This window comes from Rhopilema esculentum, chromosome 10 (genome assembly GCF_057945365.1).
Source record: "Rhopilema esculentum isolate cy_ngs chromosome 10, ASM5794536v1, whole genome shotgun sequence".
Classification (NCBI taxonomy): Eukaryota; Metazoa; Cnidaria; class Scyphozoa; order Rhizostomeae; family Rhizostomatidae; genus Rhopilema; species Rhopilema esculentum.
The window spans coordinates 14,861,910-14,885,150 of NC_142824.1; the positions used below are offsets into that span (position 1 = coordinate 14,861,910).

The window sequence follows — 23,241 nt, forward strand, 5'->3', positions numbered from 1 at the left end:
AACAATCAGCCAATGGGCTTCTTGTTTTTGTCATCTGGCTTCTGTTCTCGCGGCATGTCACGTGGCTTGCTCAATTATTTCAAATTGAAGTCGAATGGCGCCATTTTGCAGTTTGATATCCGTTGTGCCTACCGCTCAGTCACCAGGTAAATTTCTTCGTTGAGGTATTAAAATGGCTCGTACAAAGCAGACTGCAAGAAAATCGACTGGAGGAAAAGCTCCTCGCAAACAATTGGCAACCAAGGCTGCACGAAAGAGTGCACCAGCAACTGGAGGAGTAAAGAAACCTCACAGATATAGGCCCGGCACAGTTGCTCTGAGAGAGATTCGTAGATACCAGAAGTCGACCGAGTTGTTGATCAGGAAACTGCCCTTCCAAAGGCTCGTCCGAGAAATAGCCCAAGACTTCAAGACAGACTTGCGCTTTCAGAGCTCGGCAGTGATGGCCCTCCAAGAGGCATCAGAAGCTTACCTAGTTGGACTGTTTGAAGACACCAACTTGTGCGCCATTCATGCCAAACGTGTTACCATTATGCCAAAGGACATACAACTGGCCAGGAGGATTCGAGGGGAGAGAGCTTAATTCAACAAGCAAATTTCATCTTTGTCGATGAGTTCTTTGAAAAAACGGTTTTTTTAAAAACCACCACGAACACCAGCGATTATATTTCTCCAGCCAGAATACACACGACATGGTCGACTCAAATCAGTTTACTTCTGTTCATATGTTTTGTGTATACGAAAAACTTTTAAATATGTACAGTTTGAAGACGTGAAGAAGTGAATTTAAAGCAAGCATTATCTGAATGAAGGGAATTTCTTAAAGAGGGAGGTTTTTAACAAGCAAATCTATGAATTGGGACTTCCACCATATCTATGAATTGTCAACCTATCTGATTTATAGAGCATTAAATTTTTTCCTTCCCTGTTTATAAGTCGTTCCAAATTTCAGCACCAAGGAAACTAAGATATCCAAAACTGCATGTTTACTTATATCTCTACTTACTTACAAGTAGATCTTGCTCAACAGTGATTCAAGTCTTCAGTCCAAAGTATAACTTTACTACCAAGTTCTTTCTTGCTATCCATTCACAATTGCACAGCCAAGAGAGAATGGAGGGAATAACTCCTCACAAAATCACCTGTAATGTAAATCATTGCATACTGTGTACAATGGGATAATAAAAAATTACTTACCACATTTTCATACTGCTAGACTAACATTCAAGTAAATGTAAAATGCAAATTTTTTCTCATGATCAACAATTTAGGCAAACAAGACAAATTAGCATGAAGACCAAAATTGCACTCAAAACAATAATGCATGTATACATTATTGGTGCAAAAAGTTTTCAGATTCTGCTAACCCCATGTTAAGATTGATTGAAAATGTTGGGGTCATAGTAAATAAACAATATATAATATATATTCCCTATGCAGTTAAATCATAGCCAACCTCTCATAGCCAATCATAGCCGACAAAACTTAATGCTTGTATTCACATGATAAACTCTGATTGTGTAAATAGATTGTAAAGAAAGATTCTTCAAAGAGCAACTTCACAACCTACCAAAAATTGGCTTCATGAGAATGGACTAAATTTTTTACATGCTTATCATTAAGGTCATTGCCCAACAAGATCCCCTCCTGTCAATCCAGTCTTGATATTTATAGTTTGAATTCAAAAGTGCAATTTCTATCACAATACCAAATGCTTTAGACTGTGTGGGACAAATACAAGTGCTCTTGCAGTTTTTGTTCTCAACATAATTTACTGACTTTTTAAACGATGAATCTTATTACCTATCTTGTAAGGGTTATTCAAGCTTAAGCATCACTACACAAGGGTTATGTATCTATGTGTTGTCCAAAGTTGTCTCTTGCTGTTTATTAATCTCAAAACCCATCAAAGGCAGCCCACCCCTACTGTCAAACCAGTTTTGAGGTATAGTGGGAATGCACATTGGCAAATGAAATGCTACTTCAATTTGCATAACTGACAGCTCCTAATAATACAACCAAAAATATATCATTAACTCTATCAATGCATTTTTTGCTTATTTCCAAGAGAGTGTGCATTTGCAATTGTGTAGTCAAAATAATTTAATGAGTGCTTGGCATTACCTGAAATTAGCTGAAATTGGCTGAAATGATGCTGAATCCTCCTATCTATATCATAAATATAGAAGCTTGAAATGTAACCATAAAACTGTTAAGCTTGCTCTTTCATTTCTATCAAACTAATAGCAATATTATGCTTGCTTTAACAGCCAACATAGAACTTCAGAATTATTTCATGCCATTTTCCTAACAAGGTTTTATTATTATTGTGCCAATCATTACAAGAACATCACAATCATTACAGGAAAGAACATCACAAAAAACAAAGTGGCAGACAAGGTTGAGTTGACTGTCACTGGCTTGGTGGGCCACCAGCTTTGAAAACTCTACATGTCATTTTTATGATATCAATGCAGCCGAAAGGGCTAATCCAGAACCGATGACCGACGATTTGGTAGCTTTTAAAAAAGCTGTTTGTTTATATGGTAAGTGGCAACATGACTTCGTTTTTCAACTCCTACTTCTTCGACTTTCCAGTCTTGGATTTCTTCCCAGCCGGTGATTTTGCTGTCTTCTTGCTGGCACTGGCAGCCTTTTTGGGTTTGCTCTTAACAGCAGCCGATGCCTTCTTACCAGCAGCCACTTTAGGCTTCTTTGCCACTTTGGCCTTGGGCTTCTTTGGTGACTTGTTGGCTCCACTGGCTTTCTTTGGTGTCGAGGCCTTCTTCTTTGCAGGGCTTTTCTTGGCTGAAGAGGCAGTCTTTTTGGCAGCAACCTTCTTCGCTGCTGCTGGCTTTTTCGCAACCTTTTTTGCAGCTACTGGCTTTTTCACTGCTGCAGGCTTCTTGGCGGCGGCAGGCAGCTTGAACGATCCTGAAGCCCCTACCCCTTTCGTTTGGATGAGAGAACCAGAGGCGACCAGTTTTTTCAAAGAGGCTTTAAGGTTTCTCTTCAGAGCACTCTCATCACCAAGACCTTTGTAATTAGACTGCAAATACTTGGCAATTTTCTGTCGCGATGACCCATTTCGCTCCTTCAAATTTCTGATTGCTTCCGCGATCATGTCCTTGTACGCAGGGTGTGCAGCAGGCTTCTTTGGCGCCGCTGCCTTCTTCGCTTTCTTTGGTGATGTAGCAGACGAATCCATGTTTATTGCGAGCTACTACTTCAATCCAAATAGTATTCAACTTTCACGAGAGTTTCCTCACTCCACTGCAGATAACAAATCAAAACAGCCCACCTTCGTTCGATGGAATATTTAAACCTCTTGCGATTAGGCGCCAAAACCCACGTGACCTTTAAAAGTTTAGGCCATCATGGCAGTCATTTTTGTGCTTCTTGCTAAAACTAATTGGCCCATATAGCCTTAGCCGTGGAAAATACAATCTTGAAAGCTTTCAAGTCAGCAGTATCATGTTACATAGTTGCATTGTTAGCCTTTGCAATGCGACTTTGGTGAATATTGAAGCAAAATATTCAATTTCAAGTGGTATTGCTCAACCTGCCTTCAAACGTTGTTTGGTTATTTGCTTTTGCAGTCGTCACACCACCTGTTCTTAACCATGAAAAGGCAAGTTTAAAATGTACATGCATTGATGGAATGAGAAAAATGTAGTAGCCTTTCTTGATGACCACAAAAAACGCATAATTTGGGCCAAATTTGATTTTTAAGAAACACAGTACAATTTTACCAGCAAACTGTTTCGAATACTAACTTTTTTACCCTTCGGTCTAAAACATTGGCTTTACATTTGATTACATAATCTATCTGGCAATTTATTAAAAAACTTACTGCAATAAAAAACTACTCTTGTTTCATCAATAAGCGGTGGAGGCCCTCAATAAAGGTAGAGTCGAAAACCTAACCCCCATAAGCAGCAGTTCTTGGGCGGGGTTAGGGGTTGACAAAACGAAAGGAAGTTTAGAAATATTTTAAAAGAAAAACAAACCTGTTTCAAGTTTAAGGCAAGAAAACTTTTTTAAAAAAAGCACACTATCACAGAATGACAGAAGCAATCATTGTCAAAATTGAATGTGATCACATATAAATGGTAAAAGAAAGCACCAATTGGAATGAAAAGGTCTGGAATGAACAGGTTAGTGGAAAACTTTCCAAATCTCAGTAACTGACGGGTTTGGAAAAGAGGGGTGAGTGAAAAAGTTGCCCTGATTCTAATTAAGGGGGAATGATTAACAACCCCTTTCAATTGGAAACTGAATAAATATGAGCGAGGCGCTGGTTTTTTAAAGCTTTTGCTCAATATAGAGCCAAAATTATTTTTAACAGAACAATATTTACGGCACACAAAGAAAGTACTAAGTGCCAGCCATAACGCCCTCCTCTGTCCTCCCCTCTCGTGAAAAATAAATAGGCCTCACATCGTGTGTGTTAGTGGGTATAGCAACGAGATTGGTCAATTTGGTAGCTTTTAAAAAAGCTGTTTTGGATATTAGACGACGAGAAAAACTCGTTCGTGTAAACGACAAGTTTACTTGCTGCTTGTGTACTTGGTGACGGCCTTGGTGCCCTCACTGACAGCATGCTTGGCAAGTTCACCGGGAAGGAGAAGCCTGACGGCAGTCTGGATTTCCCTCGAAGTGATCGTTGCCTTCTTGTTGTAGTGGGCGAGACGCGAAGCTTCTTGAGCAATCCTTTCGAAGATGTCGTTGACAAAGGAGTTCATGATGCTCATGGCCTTGCTTGAAACGCCGGTATCGGGATGGACTTGCTTAAGTACCTTGTAGATGTAAATCGAGTAGCTCTCCTTGCGCTTTTTTGACCTCTTCTTATCTCCAGAGGCAGCCTTGCCTCCTTTCTTGCCAACTCCTGCTTTCTTCTCCCCCTTCTTGGCAACCTTTGGGGCCTGTTTTCCTCCTTTTGCTGGGGCGTCAGACATCTTGCTTGAAATGAAATGAGAATCTTCGATAGATAGACAAAGCAACAGTGATCTGGTCTTTTGGCGCCAGCGCAAGCTTTTAGTATATTTGTTGGCAGCTGAGTGATTAGCTCGAAGGCCATGTGACACACGTCGATTCGCTGTCTCGTGCTCGCTTATTGTTCGCGGTCGATAGCGGGGGTGTTGATTGGTAGATCTCGAGTAAATTCCGTTTACAAATTTCCCACTTTGGCGGGCAAGCAGACAGTTGCGAACAAATTTGTTTACCTTACAGCAAGGGACCATTTCATATTTTTAATTTGAGAACTGCCAGTGTAGAAACATGTCTGGACGCGGAAAAGGAGGAAAAGCTAAGGCCAAGGCAAGGTCGAGGACATCCAGAGCTGGTCTTCAGTTCCCAGTCGGACGTATCCACAGATTGTTGAGAAAGGGAAACTATGCTGAACGAGTTGGATCGGGGGCTCCCGTCTATCTTGCAGCCGTACTCGAGTATCTCTCGGCAGAAATCTTGGAGTTGGCTGGCAATGCCGCCAGGGACAACAAAAAGTCAAGAATCATCCCTCGACACTTGCAGCTTGCAATCAGAAACGACGAGGAGCTGAACAAATTGCTGAGTGGAGTGACCATTGCACAAGGTGGTGTCCTGCCCAACATTCAGGCGGTACTCTTACCAAAGAAGACCGAGCAGAAAGCTCCAAAATCATAAAGCTTCGACTCACTTGTTGGCCCGGCCACTTATTCATTGAAAACGGTTTTTTTAAAAACCACCACGAAAACTGATTTGGTGTACCTGCTTGTCACACGCACGATAGGCACATTCTGTGTAGAGGCTATCAATGTACACATATCTGTCTAATTACATTTTGTGAAAAAGGCAATCGATTTACACACATCTAATAGCTTATTAGGATTGTAGGCTATATTCGGTTGGGAGTAGGTAGTGTTTGGCTGACATTCGATGTTTTCATGCTGCTTCTCGAGGGCTGTGCACCATTTAGACTAACATTCATAGCCTGAAATAATGATATGCGGCCTAATAAAAAAAATGCCTAAAGATAATGAGATACAACATTCAACAGCAAATAGCTAACTATGGTTTAAAAAAGGTTTAAAATGAAATAACCATGGTTATTTCAAATTGGTCATTAGAGGGTCTTTCTTTATCTTTATACTTTCCCGTGTGCAAGTGCTTTTTGTTTATCCTAGGGAGGCTATATAGTTACAGCTTCGTTTTTCAAAAGCCTCTCTGGTAGGAATTATAATATATTTTATTCACTCTTCTAAACAAAGTTGACATTTCGAATTCTTGCTGTCTGCCTACGAAATAACTTACCATTCTTTGTGTTCAAAAAATTGGCATGTATTAACTACTTCAACCGGGATATATAGATAGATATTAATTGTATGTTCTTTCATGCATGGTATAAAAGGGTCTTGATTGCAAAACGGTTGAGTTATAATGAGCGGAGTAAAATTTTCAATTAATCTATGGTGTTAATCGTGTGTTGTCACAAGGTTTAAAACATTGGGTAACACTGGCATTTTTAGTAGCTTTTAAAAAAGCTGTTTGTTTTCTTGAAGAAGGCGAGCCACTCCAGTCGTTCGTCCAGTAAACAGGACGACGCAACTTAACCGCCAAATCCGTACAATGTTCGGCCTTGTCTCTTCAAAGCGTAGACGACATCCATGGCGGTGACAGTCTTTCGCTTGGCATGTTCTGTGTATGTGACTGCATCACGAATGACGTTCTCGAGGAAAACCTTGAGAACACCTCGTGTCTCTTCGTAAATGAGACCAGAGATTCTCTTTACTCCTCCACGACGAGCCAATCGGCGAATGGCTGGCTTGGTGATGCCTTGGATGTTGTCACGAAGAATCTTTCGATGACGCTTGGCACCTCCTTTGCCAAGACCCTTTCCTCCTTTTCCTCTTCCAGACATGATTGATGAAAGTTTTGCAATGTAAGTCCAAACGACAATACGCTAAACAAGTGAACTGCGCAAATTGCCGAAGCTGCTGCAAACTGCAGGGTTTAGATTTAGTAGAAAAGGCGAACGTATTAGGAGCACTTTCTTTATCTTGCCTTGTTGGTTGCTTTGTTGGCGCCTTTTATAACTCTACTGAAGCAAAGTGTACGAAAGTTCTACCGACGCTTTGTTCTACTATCCATTTTCTGATGACGTTTTATGCTTACGTTTTTTTTTTAAAAGAATATCAGACGAAATACTTGAGAATGTTTAAAATGTTTGCTCTTTCCAAAGCCATTTTGAATTTTGTCTCACAAAAAGATTGTTCGCAAACATCATTTACGTAAAAAGTTGCTATTGTTGCCAATAACCTAGACAAACAATTCTCAAAATTAAGAGAGAGTAATTTAAAATTGTTGAATCCTCTAAAAATGTCGCGATTTCTGTTTCCCCCAACTTTTAATCAGATCGTAAAAACAAGATTACCTTCAGATCATAAGTTCAGAACAAGACTACTGGCAGCTCGAAAGTTTAGGGAACAATCAGCCAATGGGCTTCTTGTTTTTGTCATCTGGCTTCTGTTCTCGCGGCATGTCACGTGGCTTGCTCAATTATTTCAAATTGAAGTCGAATGGCGCCATTTTGCAGTTTGATATCCGTTGTGCCTACCGCTCAGTCACCAGGTAAATTTCTTCGTTGAGGTATTAAAATGGCTCGTACAAAGCAGACTGCAAGAAAATCGACTGGAGGAAAAGCTCCTCGCAAACAATTGGCAACCAAGGCTGCACGAAAGAGTGCACCAGCAACTGGAGGAGTAAAGAAACCTCACAGATATAGGCCCGGCACAGTTGCTCTGAGAGAGATTCGTAGATACCAGAAGTCGACCGAGTTGTTGATCAGGAAACTGCCCTTCCAAAGGCTCGTCCGAGAAATAGCCCAAGACTTCAAGACAGACTTGCGCTTTCAGAGCTCGGCAGTGATGGCCCTCCAAGAGGCATCAGAAGCTTACCTAGTTGGACTGTTTGAAGACACCAACTTGTGCGCCATTCATGCCAAACGTGTTACCATTATGCCAAAGGACATACAACTGGCCAGGAGGATTCGAGGGGAGAGAGCTTAATTCAACAAGCAAATTTCATCTTTGTCGATGAGTTCTTTGAAAAAACGGTTTTTTTAAAAACCACCACGAACACCAGCGATTATATTTCTCCAGCCAGAATACACACGACATGGTCGACTCAAATCAGTTTACTTCTGTTCATATGTTTTGTGTATACGAAAAACTTTTAAATATGTACAGTTTGAAGACGTGAAGAAGTGAATTTAAAGCAAGCATTATCTGAATGAAGGGAATTTCTTAAAGAGGGAGGTTTTTAACAAGCAAATCTATGAATTGGGACTTCCACCATATCTATGAATTGTCAACCTATCTGATTTATAGAGCATTAAATTTTTTCCTTCCCTGTTTATAAGTCGTTCCAAATTTCAGCACCAAGGAAACTAAGATATCCAAAACTGCATGTTTACTTATATCTCTACTTACTTACAAGTAGATCTTGCTCAACAGTGATTCAAGTCTTCAGTCCAAAGTATAACTTTACTACCAAGTTCTTTCTTGCTATCCATTCACAATTGCACAGCCAAGAGAGAATGGAGGGAATAACTCCTCACAAAATCACCTGTAATGTAAATCATTGCATACTGTGTACAATGGGATAATAAAAAATTACTTACCACATTTTCATACTGCTAGACTAACATTCAAGTAAATGTAAAATGCAAATTTTTTCTCATGATCAACAATTTAGGCAAACAAGACAAATTAGCATGAAGACCAAAATTGCACTCAAAACAATAATGCATGTATACATTATTGGTGCAAAAAGTTTTCAGATTCTGCTAACCCCATGTTAAGATTGATTGAAAATGTTGGGGTCATAGTAAATAAACAATATATAATATATATTCCCTATGCAGTTAAATCATAGCCAACCTCTCATAGCCAATCATAGCCGACAAAACTTAATGCTTGTATTCACATGATAAACTCTGATTGTGTAAATAGATTGTAAAGAAAGATTCTTCAAAGAGCAACTTCACAACCTACCAAAAATTGGCTTCATGAGAATGGACTAAATTTTTTACATGCTTATCATTAAGGTCATTGCCCAACAAGATCCCCTCCTGTCAATCCAGTCTTGATATTTATAGTTTGAATTCAAAAGTGCAATTTCTATCACAATACCAAATGCTTTAGACTGTGTGGGACAAATACAAGTGCTCTTGCAGTTTTTGTTCTCAACATAATTTACTGACTTTTTAAACGATGAATCTTATTACCTATCTTGTAAGGGTTATTCAAGCTTAAGCATCACTACACAAGGGTTATGTATCTATGTGTTGTCCAAAGTTGTCTCTTGCTGTTTATTAATCTCAAAACCCATCAAAGGCAGCCCACCCCTACTGTCAAACCAGTTTTGAGGTATAGTGGGAATGCACATTGGCAAATGAAATGCTACTTCAATTTGCATAACTGACAGCTCCTAATAATACAACCAAAAATATATCATTAACTCTATCAATGCATTTTTTGCTTATTTCCAAGAGAGTGTGCATTTGCAATTGTGTAGTCAAAATAATTTAATGAGTGCTTGGCATTACCTGAAATTAGCTGAAATTGGCTGAAATGATGCTGAATCCTCCTATCTATATCATAAATATAGAAGCTTGAAATGTAACCATAAAACTGTTAAGCTTGCTCTTTCATTTCTATCAAACTAATAGCAATATTATGCTTGCTTTAACAGCCAACATAGAACTTCAGAATTATTTCATGCCATTTTCCTAACAAGGTTTTATTATTATTGTGCCAATCATTACAAGAACATCACAATCATTACAGGAAAGAACATCACAAAAAACAAAGTGGCAGACAAGGTTGAGTTGACTGTCACTGGCTTGGTGGGCCACCAGCTTTGAAAACTCTACATGTCATTTTTATGATATCAATGCAGCCGAAAGGGCTAATCCAGAACCGATGACCGACGATTTGGTAGCTTTTAAAAAAGCTGTTTGTTTATATGGTAAGTGGCAACATGACTTCGTTTTTCAACTCCTACTTCTTCGACTTTCCAGTCTTGGATTTCTTCCCAGCCGGTGATTTTGCTGTCTTCTTGCTGGCACTGGCAGCCTTTTTGGGTTTGCTCTTAACAGCAGCCGATGCCTTCTTACCAGCAGCCACTTTAGGCTTCTTTGCCACTTTGGCCTTGGGCTTCTTTGGTGACTTGTTGGCTCCACTGGCTTTCTTTGGTGTCGAGGCCTTCTTCTTTGCAGGGCTTTTCTTGGCTGAAGAGGCAGTCTTTTTGGCAGCAACCTTCTTCGCTGCTGCTGGCTTTTTCGCAACCTTTTTTGCAGCTACTGGCTTTTTCACTGCTGCAGGCTTCTTGGCGGCGGCAGGCAGCTTGAACGATCCTGAAGCCCCTACCCCTTTCGTTTGGATGAGAGAACCAGAGGCGACCAGTTTTTTCAAAGAGGCTTTAAGGTTTCTCTTCAGAGCACTCTCATCACCAAGACCTTTGTAATTAGACTGCAAATACTTGGCAATTTTCTGTCGCGATGACCCATTTCGCTCCTTCAAATTTCTGATTGCTTCCGCGATCATGTCCTTGTACGCAGGGTGTGCAGCAGGCTTCTTTGGCGCCGCTGCCTTCTTCGCTTTCTTTGGTGATGTAGCAGACGAATCCATGTTTATTGCGAGCTACTACTTCAATCCAAATAGTATTCAACTTTCACGAGAGTTTCCTCACTCCACTGCAGATAACAAATCAAAACAGCCCACCTTCGTTCGATGGAATATTTAAACCTCTTGCGATTAGGCGCCAAAACCCACGTGACCTTTAAAAGTTTAGGCCATCATGGCAGTCATTTTTGTGCTTCTTGCTAAAACTAATTGGCCCATATAGCCTTAGCCGTGGAAAATACAATCTTGAAAGCTTTCAAGTCAGCAGTATCATGTTAAATAGTTGCATTGTTAGCCTTTGCAATGCGACTTTGGTGAATATTGAAGCAAAATATTCAATTTCAAGTGGTATTGCTCAACCTGCCTTCAAACGTTGTTTGGTTATTTGCTTTTGCAGTCGTCACACCACCTGTTCTTAACCATGAAAAGGCAAGTTTAAAATGTACATGCATTGATGGAATGAGAAAAATGTAGTAGCCTTTCTTGATGACCACAAAAAACGCATAATTTGGGCCAAATTTGATTTTTAAGAAACACAGTACAATTTTACCAGCAAACTGTTTCGAATACTAACTTTTTTACCCTTCGGTCTAAAACATTGGCTTTACATTTGATTACATAATCTATCTGGCAATTTATTAAAAAACTTACTGCAATAAAAAACTACTCTTGTTTCATCAATAAGCGGTGGAGGCCCTCAATAAAGGTAGAGTCGAAAACCTAACCCCCATAAGCAGCAGTTCTTGGGCGGGGTTAGGGGTTGACAAAACGAAAGGAAGTTTAGAAATATTTTAAAAGAAAAACAAACCTGTTTCAAGTTTAAGGCAAGAAAACTTTTTTAAAAAAAGCACACTATCACAGAATGACAGAAGCAATCATTGTCAAAATTGAATGTGATCACATATAAATGGTAAAAGAAAGCACCAATTGGAATGAAAAGGTCTGGAATGAACAGGTTAGTGGAAAACTTTCCAAATCTCAGTAACTGACGGGTTTGGAAAAGAGGGGTGAGTGAAAAAGTTGCCCTGATTCTAATTAAGGGGGAATGATTAACAACCCCTTTCAATTGGAAACTGAATAAATATGAGCGAGGCGCTGGTTTTTTAAAGCTTTTGCTCAATATAGAGCCAAAATTATTTTTAACAGAACAATATTTACGGCACACAAAGAAAGTACTAAGTGCCAGCCATAACGCCCTCCTCTGTCCTCCCCTCTCGTGAAAAATAAATAGGCCTCACATCGTGTGTGTTAGTGGGTATAGCAACGAGATTGGTCAATTTGGTAGCTTTTAAAAAAGCTGTTTTGGATATTAGACGACGAGAAAAACTCGTTCGTGTAAACGACAAGTTTACTTGCTGCTTGTGTACTTGGTGACGGCCTTGGTGCCCTCACTGACAGCATGCTTGGCAAGTTCACCGGGAAGGAGAAGCCTGACGGCAGTCTGGATTTCCCTCGAAGTGATCGTTGCCTTCTTGTTGTAGTGGGCGAGACGCGAAGCTTCTTGAGCAATCCTTTCGAAGATGTCGTTGACAAAGGAGTTCATGATGCTCATGGCCTTGCTTGAAACGCCGGTATCGGGATGGACTTGCTTAAGTACCTTGTAGATGTAAATCGAGTAGCTCTCCTTGCGCTTTTTTGACCTCTTCTTATCTCCAGAGGCAGCCTTGCCTCCTTTCTTGCCAACTCCTGCTTTCTTCTCCCCCTTCTTGGCAACCTTTGGGGCCTGTTTTCCTCCTTTTGCTGGGGCGTCAGACATCTTGCTTGAAATGAAATGAGAATCTTCGATAGATAGACAAAGCAACAGTGATCTGGTCTTTTGGCGCCAGCGCAAGCTTTTAGTATATTTGTTGGCAGCTGAGTGATTAGCTCGAAGGCCATGTGACACACGTCGATTCGCTGTCTCGTGCTCGCTTATTGTTCGCGGTCGATAGCGGGGGTGTTGATTGGTAGATCTCGAGTAAATTCCGTTTACAAATTTCCCACTTTGGCGGGCAAGCAGACAGTTGCGAACAAATTTGTTTACCTTACAGCAAGGGACCATTTCATATTTTTAATTTGAGAACTGCCAGTGTAGAAACATGTCTGGACGCGGAAAAGGAGGAAAAGCTAAGGCCAAGGCAAGGTCGAGGACATCCAGAGCTGGTCTTCAGTTCCCAGTCGGACGTATCCACAGATTGTTGAGAAAGGGAAACTATGCTGAACGAGTTGGATCGGGGGCTCCCGTCTATCTTGCAGCCGTACTCGAGTATCTCTCGGCAGAAATCTTGGAGTTGGCTGGCAATGCCGCCAGGGACAACAAAAAGTCAAGAATCATCCCTCGACACTTGCAGCTTGCAATCAGAAACGACGAGGAGCTGAACAAATTGCTGAGTGGAGTGACCATTGCACAAGGTGGTGTCCTGCCCAACATTCAGGCGGTACTCTTACCAAAGAAGACCGAGCAGAAAGCTCCAAAATCATAAAGCTTCGACTCACTTGTTGGCCCGGCCACTTATTCATTGAAAACGGTTTTTTTAAAAACCACCACGAAAACTGATTTGGTGTACCTGCTTGTCACACGCACGATAGGCACATTCTGTGTAGAGGCTATCAATGTACACATATCTGTCTAATTACATTTTGTGAAAAAGGCAATCGATTTACACACATCTAATAGCTTATTAGGATTGTAGGCTATATTCGGTTGGGAGTAGGTAGTGTTTGGCTGACATTCGATGTTTTCATGCTGCTTCTCGAGGGCTGTGCACCATTTAGACTAACATTCATAGCCTGAAATAATGATATGCGGCCTAATAAAAAAAATGCCTAAAGATAATGAGATACAACATTCAACAGCAAATAGCTAACTATGGTTTAAAAAAGGTTTAAAATGAAATAACCATGGTTATTTCAAATTGGTCATTAGAGGGTCTTTCTTTATCTTTATACTTTCCCGTGTGCAAGTGCTTTTTGTTTATCCTAGGGAGGCTATATAGTTACAGCTTCGTTTTTCAAAAGCCTCTCTGGTAGGAATTATAATATATTTTATTCACTCTTCTAAACAAAGTTGACATTTCGAATTCTTGCTGTCTGCCTACGAAATAACTTACCATTCTTTGTGTTCAAAAAATTGGCATGTATTAACTACTTCAACCGGGATATATAGATAGATATTAATTGTATGTTCTTTCATGCATGGTATAAAAGGGTCTTGATTGCAAAACGGTTGAGTTATAATGAGCGGAGTAAAATTTTCAATTAATCTATGGTGTTAATCGTGTGTTGTCACAAGGTTTAAAACATTGGGTAACACTGGCATTTTTAGTAGCTTTTAAAAAAGCTGTTTGTTTTCTTGAAGAAGGCGAGCCACTCCAGTCGTTCGTCCAGTAAACAGGACGACGCAACTTAACCGCCAAATCCGTACAATGTTCGGCCTTGTCTCTTCAAAGCGTAGACGACATCCATGGCGGTGACAGTCTTTCGCTTGGCATGTTCTGTGTATGTGACTGCATCACGAATGACGTTCTCGAGGAAAACCTTGAGAACACCTCGTGTCTCTTCGTAAATGAGACCAGAGATTCTCTTTACTCCTCCACGACGAGCCAATCGGCGAATGGCTGGCTTGGTGATGCCTTGGATGTTGTCACGAAGAATCTTTCGATGACGCTTGGCACCTCCTTTGCCAAGACCCTTTCCTCCTTTTCCTCTTCCAGACATGATTGATGAAAGTTTTGCAATGTAAGTCCAAACGACAATACGCTAAACAAGTGAACTGCGCAAATTGCCGAAGCTGCTGCAAACTGCAGGGTTTAGATTTAGTAGAAAAGGCGAACGTATTAGGAGCACTTTCTTTATCTTGCCTTGTTGGTTGCTTTGTTGGCGCCTTTTATAACTCTACTGAAGCAAAGTGTACGAAAGTTCTACCGACGCTTTGTTCTACTATCCATTTTCTGATGACGTTTTATGCTTACGTTTTTTTTTTAAAAGAATATCAGACGAAATACTTGAGAATGTTTAAAATGTTTGCTCTTTCCAAAGCCATTTTGAATTTTGTCTCACAAAAAGATTGTTCGCAAACATCATTTACGTAAAAAGTTGCTATTGTTGCCAATAACCTAGACAAACAATTCTCAAAATTAAGAGAGAGTAATTTAAAATTGTTGAATCCTCTAAAAATGTCGCGATTTCTGTTTCCCCCAACTTTTAATCAGATCGTAAAAACAAGATTACCTTCAGATCATAAGTTCAGAACAAGACTACTGGCAGCTCGAAAGTTTAGGGAACAATCAGCCAATGGGCTTCTTGTTTTTGTCATCTGGCTTCTGTTCTCGCGGCATGTCACGTGGCTTGCTCAATTATTTCAAATTGAAGTCGAATGGCGCCATTTTGCAGTTTGATATCCGTTGTGCCTACCGCTCAGTCACCAGGTAAATTTCTTCGTTGAGGTATTAAAATGGCTCGTACAAAGCAGACTGCAAGAAAATCGACTGGAGGAAAAGCTCCTCGCAAACAATTGGCAACCAAGGCTGCACGAAAGAGTGCACCAGCAACTGGAGGAGTAAAGAAACCTCACAGATATAGGCCCGGCACAGTTGCTCTGAGAGAGATTCGTAGATACCAGAAGTCGACCGAGTTGTTGATCAGGAAACTGCCCTTCCAAAGGCTCGTCCGAGAAATAGCCCAAGACTTCAAGACAGACTTGCGCTTTCAGAGCTCGGCAGTGATGGCCCTCCAAGAGGCATCAGAAGCTTACCTAGTTGGACTGTTTGAAGACACCAACTTGTGCGCCATTCATGCCAAACGTGTTACCATTATGCCAAAGGACATACAACTGGCCAGGAGGATTCGAGGGGAGAGAGCTTAATTCAACAAGCAAATTTCATCTTTGTCGATGAGTTCTTTGAAAAAACGGTTTTTTTAAAAACCACCACGAACACCAGCGATTATATTTCTCCAGCCAGAATACACACGACATGGTCGACTCAAATCAGTTTACTTCTGTTCATATGTTTTGTGTATACGAAAAACTTTTAAATATGTACAGTTTGAAGACGTGAAGAAGTGAATTTAAAGCAAGCATTATCTGAATGAAGGGAATTTCTTAAAGAGGGAGGTTTTTAACAAGCAAATCTATGAATTGGGACTTCCACCATATCTATGAATTGTCAACCTATCTGATTTATAGAGCATTAAATTTTTTCCTTCCCTGTTTATAAGTCGTTCCAAATTTCAGCACCAAGGAAACTAAGATATCCAAAACTGCATGTTTACTTATATCTCTACTTACTTACAAGTAGATCTTGCTCAACAGTGATTCAAGTCTTCAGTCCAAAGTATAACTTTACTACCAAGTTCTTTCTTGCTATCCATTCACAATTGCACAGCCAAGAGAGAATGGAGGGAATAACTCCTCACAAAATCACCTGTAATGTAAATCATTGCATACTGTGTACAATGGGATAATAAAAAATTACTTACCACATTTTCATACTGCTAGACTAACATTCAAGTAAATGTAAAATGCAAATTTTTTCTCATGATCAACAATTTAGGCAAACAAGACAAATTAGCATGAAGACCAAAATTGCACTCAAAACAATAATGCATGTATACATTATTGGTGCAAAAAGTTTTCAGATTCTGCTAACCCCATGTTAAGATTGATTGAAAATGTTGGGGTCATAGTAAATAAACAATATATAATATATATTCCCTATGCAGTTAAATCATAGCCAACCTCTCATAGCCAATCATAGCCGACAAAACTTAATGCTTGTATTCACATGATAAACTCTGATTGTGTAAATAGATTGTAAAGAAAGATTCTTCAAAGAGCAACTTCACAACCTACCAAAAATTGGCTTCATGAGAATGGACTAAATTTTTTACATGCTTATCATTAAGGTCATTGCCCAACAAGATCCCCTCCTGTCAATCCAGTCTTGATATTTATAGTTTGAATTCAAAAGTGCAATTTCTATCACAATACCAAATGCTTTAGACTGTGTGGGACAAATACAAGTGCTCTTGCAGTTTTTGTTCTCAACATAATTTACTGACTTTTTAAACGATGAATCTTATTACCTATCTTGTAAGGGTTATTCAAGCTTAAGCATCACTACACAAGGGTTATGTATCTATGTGTTGTCCAAAGTTGTCTCTTGCTGTTTATTAATCTCAAAACCCATCAAAGGCAGCCCACCCCTACTGTCAAACCAGTTTTGAGGTATAGTGGGAATGCACATTGGCAAATGAAATGCTACTTCAATTTGCATAACTGACAGCTCCTAATAATACAACCAAAAATATATCATTAACTCTATCAATGCATTTTTTGCTTATTTCCAAGAGAGTGTGCATTTGCAATTGTGTAGTCAAAATAATTTAATGAGTGCTTGGCATTACCTGAAATTAGCTGAAATTGGCTGAAATGATGCTGAATCCTCCTATCTATATCATAAATATAGAAGCTTGAAATGTAACCATAAAACTGTTAAGCTTGCTCTTTCATTTCTATCAAACTAATAGCAATATTATGCTTGCTTTAACAGCCAACATAGAACTTCAGAATTATTTCATGCCATTTTCCTAACAAGGTTTTATTATTATTGTGCCAATCATTACAAGAACATCACAATCATTACAGGAAAGAACATCACAAAAAACAAAGTGGCAGACAAGGTTGAGTTGACTGTCACTGGCTTGGTGGGCCACCAGCTTTGAAAACTCTACATGTCATTTTTATGATATCAATGCAGCCGAAAGGGCTAATCCAGAACCGATGACCGACGATTTGGTAGCTTTTAAAAAAGCTGTTTGTTTATATGGTAAGTGGCAACATGACTTCGTTTTTCAACTCCTACTTCTTCGACTTTCCAGTCTTGGATTTCTTCCCAGCCGGTGATTTTGCTGTCTTCTTGCTGGCACTGGCAGCCTTTTTGGGTTTGCTCTTAACAGCAGCCGATGCCTTCTTACCAGCAGCCACTTTAGGCTTCTTTGCCACTTTGGCCTTGGGCTTCTTTGGTGACTTGTTGGCTCCACTGGCTTTCTTTGGTGTCGAGGCCTTCTTCTTTGCAGGGCTTTTCTTGGCTGAAGAGGCAGTCTTTTTGGCAGCAACCTTCTTCGCTGCTGCTGGCTTTTTCGCAACCTTTTTTGCAGCTACTGGCTTTTTCACTGCTGCAGGCTTCTTGGCGGCGGCAGGCAGCTTGAACGATCCTGAAGCCCCTACCCCTTTCGTTTGGATGAGAGAACCAGAGGCGACCAGTTTTTTCAAAGAGGCTTTAAGGTTTCTCTTCAGAGCACTCTCATCACCAAGACCTTTGTAATTAGACTGCAAATACTTGGCAATTTTCTGTCGCGATGACCCATTTCGCTCCTTCAAATTTCTGATTGCTTCCGCGATCATGTCCTTGTACGCAGGGTGTGCAGCAGGCTTCTTTGGCGCCGCTGCCTTCTTCGCTTTCTTTGGTGATGTAGCAGACGAATCCATGTTTATTGCGAGCTACTACTTCAATCCAAATAGTATTCAACTTTCACGAGAGTTTCCTCACTCCACTGCAGATAACAAATCAAAACAGCCCACCTTCGTTCGATGGAATATTTAAACCTCTTGCGATTAGGCGCCAAAACCCACGTGACCTTTAAAAGTTTAGGCCATCATGGCAGTCATTTTTGTGCTTCTTGCTAAAACTAATTGGCCCATATAGCCTTAGCCGTGGAAAATACAATCTTGAAAGCTTTCAAGTCAGCAGTATCATGTTACATAGTTGCATTGTTAGCCTTTGCAATGCGACTTTGGTGAATATTGAAGCAAAATATTCAATTTCAAGTGGTATTGCTCAACCTGCCTTCAAACGTTGTTTGGTTATTTGCTTTTGCAGTCGTCACACCACCTGTTCTTAACCATGAAAAGGCAAGTTTAAAATGTACATGCATTGATGGAATGAGAAAAATGTAGTAGCCTTTCTTGATGACCACAAAAAACGCATAATTTGGGCCAAATTTGATTTTTAAGAAACACAGTACAATTTTACCAGCAAACTGTTTCGAATACTAACTTTTTTACCCTTCGGTCTAAAACATTGGCTTTACATTTGATTACATAATCTATCTGGCAATTTATTAAAAAACTTACTGCAATAAAAAACTACTCTTGTTTCATCAATAAGCGGTGGAGGCCCTCAATAAAGGTAGAGTCGAAAACCTAACCCCCATAAGCAGCAGTTCTTGGGCGGGGTTAGGGGTTGACAAAACGAAAGGAAGTTTAGAAATATTTTAAAAGAAAAACAAACCTGTTTCAAGTTTAAGGCAAGAAAACTTTTTTAAAAAAAGCACACTATCACAGAATGACAGAAGCAATCATTGTCAAAATTGAATGTGATCACATATAAATGGTAAAAGAAAGCACCAATTGGAATGAAAAGGTCTGGAATGAACAGGTTAGTGGAAAACTTTCCAAATCTCAGTAACTGACGGGTTTGGAAAAGAGGGGTGAGTGAAAAAGTTGCCCTGATTCTAATTAAGGGGGAATGATTAACAACCCCTTTCAATTGGAAACTGAATAAATATGAGCGAGGCGCTGGTTTTTTAAAGCTTTTGCTCAATATAGAGCCAAAATTATTTTTAACAGAACAATATTTACGGCACACAAAGAAAGTACTAAGTGCCAGCCATAACGCCCTCCTCTGTCCTCCCCTCTCGTGAAAAATAAATAGGCCTCACATCGTGTGTGTTAGTGGGTATAGCAACGAGATTGGTCAATTTGGTAGCTTTTAAAAAAGCTGTTTTGGATATTAGACGACGAGAAAAACTCGTTCGTGTAAACGACAAGTTTACTTGCTGCTTGTGTACTTGGTGACGGCCTTGGTGCCCTCACTGACAGCATGCTTGGCAAGTTCACCGGGAAGGAGAAGCCTGACGGCAGTCTGGATTTCCCTCGAAGTGATCGTTGCCTTCTTGTTGTAGTGGGCGAGACGCGAAGCTTCTTGAGCAATCCTTTCGAAGATGTCGTTGACAAAGGAGTTCATGATGCTCATGGCCTTGCTTGAAACGCCGGTATCGGGATGGACTTGCTTAAGTACCTTGTAGATGTAAATCGAGTAGCTCTCCTTGCGCTTTTTTGACCTCTTCTTATCTCCAGAGGCAGCCTTGCCTCCTTTCTTGCCAACTCCTGCTTTCTTCTCCCCCTTCTTGGCAACCTTTGGGGCCTGTTTTCCTCCTTTTGCTGGGGCGTCAGACATCTTGCTTGAAATGAAATGAGAATCTTCGATAGATAGACAAAGCAACAGTGATCTGGTCTTTTGGCGCCAGCGCAAGCTTTTAGTATATTTGTTGGCAGCTGAGTGATTAGCTCGAAGGCCATGTGACACACGTCGATTCGCTGTCTCGTGCTCGCTTATTGTTCGCGGTCGATAGCGGGGGTGTTGATTGGTAGATCTCGAGTAAATTCCGTTTACAAATTTCCCACTTTGGCGGGCAAGCAGACAGTTGCGAACAAATTTGTTTACCTTACAGCAAGGGACCATTTCATATTTTTAATTTGAGAACTGCCAGTGTAGAAACATGTCTGGACGCGGAAAAGGAGGAAAAGCTAAGGCCAAGGCAAGGTCGAGGACATCCAGAGCTGGTCTTCAGTTCCCAGTCGGACGTATCCACAGATTGTTGAGAAAGGGAAACTATGCTGAACGAGTTGGATCGGGGGCTCCCGTCTATCTTGCAGCCGTACTCGAGTATCTCTCGGCAGAAATCTTGGAGTTGGCTGGCAATGCCGCCAGGGACAACAAAAAGTCAAGAATCATCCCTCGACACTTGCAGCTTGCAATCAGAAACGACGAGGAGCTGAACAAATTGCTGAGTGGAGTGACCATTGCACAAGGTGGTGTCCTGCCCAACATTCAGGCGGTACTCTTACCAAAGAAGACCGAGCAGAAAGCTCCAAAATCATAAAGCTTCGACTCACTTGTTGGCCCGGCCACTTATTCATTGAAAACGGTTTTTTTAAAAACCACCACGAAAACTGATTTGGTGTACCTGCTTGTCACACGCACGATAGGCACATTCTGTGTAGAGGCTATCAATGTACACATATCTGTCTAATTACATTTTGTGAAAAAGGCAATCGATTTACACACATCTAATAGCTTATTAGGATTGTAGGCTATATTCGGTTGGGAGTAGGTAGTGTTTGGCTGACATTCGATGTTTTCATGCTGCTTCTCGAGGGCTGTGCACCATTTAGACTAACATTCATAGCCTGAAATAATGATATGCGGCCTAATAAAAAAAATGCCTAAAGATAATGAGATACAACATTCAACAGCAAATAGCTAACTATGGTTTAAAAAAGGTTTAAAATGAAATAACCATGGTTATTTCAAATTGGTCATTAGAGGGTCTTTCTTTATCTTTATACTTTCCCGTGTGCAAGTGCTTTTTGTTTATCCTAGGGAGGCTATATAGTTACAGCTTCGTTTTTCAAAAGCCTCTCTGGTAGGAATTATAATATATTTTATTCACTCTTCTAAACAAAGTTGACATTTCGAATTCTTGCTGTCTGCCTACGAAATAACTTACCATTCTTTGTGTTCAAAAAATTGGCATGTATTAACTACTTCAACCGGGATATATAGATAGATATTAATTGTATGTTCTTTCATGCATGGTATAAAAGGGTCTTGATTGCAAAACGGTTGAGTTATAATGAGCGGAGTAAAATTTTCAATTAATCTATGGTGTTAATCGTGTGTTGTCACAAGGTTTAAAACATTGGGTAACACTGGCATTTTTAGTAGCTTTTAAAAAAGCTGTTTGTTTTCTTGAAGAAGGCGAGCCACTCCAGTCGTTCGTCCAGTAAACAGGACGACGCAACTTAACCGCCAAATCCGTACAATGTTCGGCCTTGTCTCTTCAAAGCGTAGACGACATCCATGGCGGTGACAGTCTTTCGCTTGGCATGTTCTGTGTATGTGACTGCATCACGAATGACGTTCTCGAGGAAAACCTTGAGAACACCTCGTGTCTCTTCGTAAATGAGACCAGAGATTCTCTTTACTCCTCCACGACGAGCCAATCGGCGAATGGCTGGCTTGGTGATGCCTTGGATGTTGTCACGAAGAATCTTTCGATGACGCTTGGCACCTCCTTTGCCAAGACCCTTTCCTCCTTTTCCTCTTCCAGACATGATTGATGAAAGTTTTGCAATGTAAGTCCAAACGACAATACGCTAAACAAGTGAACTGCGCAAATTGCCGAAGCTGCTGCAAACTGCAGGGTTTAGATTTAGTAGAAAAGGCGAACGTATTAGGAGCACTTTCTTTATCTTGCCTTGTTGGTTGCTTTGTTGGCGCCTTTTATAACTCTACTGAAGCAAAGTGTACGAAAGTTCTACCGACGCTTTGTTCTACTATCCATTTTCTGATGACGTTTTATGCTTACGTTTTTTTTTTAAAAGAATATCAGACGAAATACTTGAGAATGTTTAAAATGTTTGCTCTTTCCAAAGCCATTTTGAATTTTGTCTCACAAAAAGATTGTTCGCAAACATCATTTACGTAAAAAGTTGCTATTGTTGCCAATAACCTAGACAAACAATTCTCAAAATTAAGAGAGAGTAATTTAAAATTGTTGAATCCTCTAAAAATGTCGCGATTTCTGTTTCCCCCAACTTTTAATCAGATCGTAAAAACAAGATTACCTTCAGATCATAAGTTCAGAACAAGACTACTGGCAGCTCGAAAGTTTAGGGAACAATCAGCCAATGGGCTTCTTGTTTTTGTCATCTGGCTTCTGTTCTCGCGGCATGTCACGTGGCTTGCTCAATTATTTCAAATTGAAGTCGAATGGCGCCATTTTGCAGTTTGATATCCGTTGTGCCTACCGCTCAGTCACCAGGTAAATTTCTTCGTTGAGGTATTAAAATGGCTCGTACAAAGCAGACTGCAAGAAAATCGACTGGAGGAAAAGCTCCTCGCAAACAATTGGCAACCAAGGCTGCACGAAAGAGTGCACCAGCAACTGGAGGAGTAAAGAAACCTCACAGATATAGGCCCGGCACAGTTGCTCTGAGAGAGATTCGTAGATACCAGAAGTCGACCGAGTTGTTGATCAGGAAACTGCCCTTCCAAAGGCTCGTCCGAGAAATAGCCCAAGACTTCAAGACAGACTTGCGCTTTCAGAGCTCGGCAGTGATGGCCCTCCAAGAGGCATCAGAAGCTTACCTAGTTGGACTGTTTGAAGACACCAACTTGTGCGCCATTCATGCCAAACGTGTTACCATTATGCCAAAGGACATACAACTGGCCAGGAGGATTCGAGGGGAGAGAGCTTAATTCAACAAGCAAATTTCATCTTTGTCGATGAGTTCTTTGAAAAAACGGTTTTTTTAAAAACCACCACGAACACCAGCGATTATATTTCTCCAGCCAGAATACACACGACATGGTCGACTCAAATCAGTTTACTTCTGTTCATATGTTTTGTGTATACGAAAAACTTTTAAATATGTACAGTTTGAAGACGTGAAGAAGTGAATTTAAAGCAAGCATTATCTGAATGAAGGGAATTTCTTAAAGAGGGAGGTTTTTAACAAGCAAATCTATGA

The 23,241-nt window shown here is 40.4% G+C and overlaps 13 protein-coding genes and 3 pseudogenes across 13 annotated transcripts; 7 read left to right on the forward strand and 9 right to left on the reverse strand.

Annotated features, from left to right (window-relative positions):
* The first annotated feature begins 172 nt into the window (after nucleotides 1–172).
* LOC148959457 (histone H3) lies at nucleotides 173–583 on the forward strand. The gene has a single exon (XM_089110926.1). It carries the CDS (start codon nucleotides 173–175, stop codon nucleotides 581–583), a length of 411 nt encoding a protein of 136 aa, XP_088967052.1.
* Nucleotides 584–2,170: 1,587 nt separating this feature from the next.
* LOC148959458 (uncharacterized) lies at nucleotides 2,171–3,241 on the reverse strand. Its single transcript, XM_089110529.1, has one exon. It carries the CDS (start codon nucleotides 3,206–3,208, stop codon nucleotides 2,579–2,581), a length of 630 nt encoding a protein of 209 aa, XP_088966655.1. The 5' UTR covers nucleotides 3,209–3,241; the 3' UTR covers nucleotides 2,171–2,578.
* Nucleotides 3,242–4,478: 1,237 nt separating this feature from the next.
* On the reverse strand, nucleotides 4,479–5,008 carry LOC148959459 (histone H2B pseudogene; annotated as a pseudogene).
* Nucleotides 5,009–5,183: 175 nt separating this feature from the next.
* On the forward strand, nucleotides 5,184–6,496 carry LOC148959460 (histone H2A). Its single transcript, XM_089110540.1, has one exon. The coding sequence runs from the start codon at nucleotides 5,281–5,283 to the stop codon at nucleotides 5,662–5,664; it is 384 nt and encodes a 127-aa protein (XP_088966666.1). The 5' UTR covers nucleotides 5,184–5,280; the 3' UTR covers nucleotides 5,665–6,496.
* Nucleotides 6,497–6,586: 90 nt separating this feature from the next.
* Nucleotides 6,587–6,898, reverse strand: LOC148959461 (histone H4). The gene has a single exon (XM_089110927.1). The coding sequence runs from the start codon at nucleotides 6,896–6,898 to the stop codon at nucleotides 6,587–6,589; it is 312 nt and encodes a 103-aa protein (XP_088967053.1).
* Nucleotides 6,899–7,566: 668 nt separating this feature from the next.
* On the forward strand, nucleotides 7,567–8,088 carry LOC148959462 (histone H3). The gene has a single exon (XM_089110534.1). It carries the CDS (start codon nucleotides 7,635–7,637, stop codon nucleotides 8,043–8,045), a length of 411 nt encoding a protein of 136 aa, XP_088966660.1. The 5' UTR covers nucleotides 7,567–7,634; the 3' UTR covers nucleotides 8,046–8,088.
* A 1,544-nt stretch (nucleotides 8,089–9,632) lies between these two features.
* On the reverse strand, nucleotides 9,633–10,703 carry LOC148959463 (uncharacterized). Its single transcript, XM_089110532.1, has one exon. It carries the CDS (start codon nucleotides 10,668–10,670, stop codon nucleotides 10,041–10,043), a length of 630 nt encoding a protein of 209 aa, XP_088966658.1. The 5' UTR covers nucleotides 10,671–10,703; the 3' UTR covers nucleotides 9,633–10,040.
* A 1,237-nt stretch (nucleotides 10,704–11,940) lies between these two features.
* Nucleotides 11,941–12,470, reverse strand: LOC148959464 (histone H2B pseudogene; annotated as a pseudogene).
* A 175-nt stretch (nucleotides 12,471–12,645) lies between these two features.
* LOC148959465 (histone H2A) lies at nucleotides 12,646–13,958 on the forward strand. Its single transcript, XM_089110541.1, has one exon. The coding sequence runs from the start codon at nucleotides 12,743–12,745 to the stop codon at nucleotides 13,124–13,126; it is 384 nt and encodes a 127-aa protein (XP_088966667.1). The 5' UTR covers nucleotides 12,646–12,742; the 3' UTR covers nucleotides 13,127–13,958.
* A 90-nt stretch (nucleotides 13,959–14,048) lies between these two features.
* LOC148959466 (histone H4) lies at nucleotides 14,049–14,360 on the reverse strand. Its single transcript, XM_089110928.1, has one exon. The coding sequence runs from the start codon at nucleotides 14,358–14,360 to the stop codon at nucleotides 14,049–14,051; it is 312 nt and encodes a 103-aa protein (XP_088967054.1).
* A 668-nt stretch (nucleotides 14,361–15,028) lies between these two features.
* LOC148959467 (histone H3) lies at nucleotides 15,029–15,550 on the forward strand. The gene has a single exon (XM_089110535.1). The coding sequence runs from the start codon at nucleotides 15,097–15,099 to the stop codon at nucleotides 15,505–15,507; it is 411 nt and encodes a 136-aa protein (XP_088966661.1). The 5' UTR covers nucleotides 15,029–15,096; the 3' UTR covers nucleotides 15,508–15,550.
* Nucleotides 15,551–17,094: 1,544 nt separating this feature from the next.
* Nucleotides 17,095–18,165, reverse strand: LOC148959468 (uncharacterized). The gene has a single exon (XM_089110531.1). The coding sequence runs from the start codon at nucleotides 18,130–18,132 to the stop codon at nucleotides 17,503–17,505; it is 630 nt and encodes a 209-aa protein (XP_088966657.1). The 5' UTR covers nucleotides 18,133–18,165; the 3' UTR covers nucleotides 17,095–17,502.
* A 1,237-nt stretch (nucleotides 18,166–19,402) lies between these two features.
* LOC148959469 (histone H2B pseudogene) lies at nucleotides 19,403–19,932 on the reverse strand (annotated as a pseudogene).
* Nucleotides 19,933–20,107: 175 nt separating this feature from the next.
* On the forward strand, nucleotides 20,108–21,420 carry LOC148959470 (histone H2A). Its single transcript, XM_089110542.1, has one exon. The coding sequence runs from the start codon at nucleotides 20,205–20,207 to the stop codon at nucleotides 20,586–20,588; it is 384 nt and encodes a 127-aa protein (XP_088966668.1). The 5' UTR covers nucleotides 20,108–20,204; the 3' UTR covers nucleotides 20,589–21,420.
* A 90-nt stretch (nucleotides 21,421–21,510) lies between these two features.
* Nucleotides 21,511–21,822, reverse strand: LOC148959471 (histone H4). The gene has a single exon (XM_089110929.1). It carries the CDS (start codon nucleotides 21,820–21,822, stop codon nucleotides 21,511–21,513), a length of 312 nt encoding a protein of 103 aa, XP_088967055.1.
* A 668-nt stretch (nucleotides 21,823–22,490) lies between these two features.
* On the forward strand, nucleotides 22,491–23,011 carry LOC148959472 (histone H3). The gene has a single exon (XM_089110536.1). It carries the CDS (start codon nucleotides 22,559–22,561, stop codon nucleotides 22,967–22,969), a length of 411 nt encoding a protein of 136 aa, XP_088966662.1. The 5' UTR covers nucleotides 22,491–22,558; the 3' UTR covers nucleotides 22,970–23,011.
* Nucleotides 23,012–23,241: the final 230 nt, after the last annotated feature.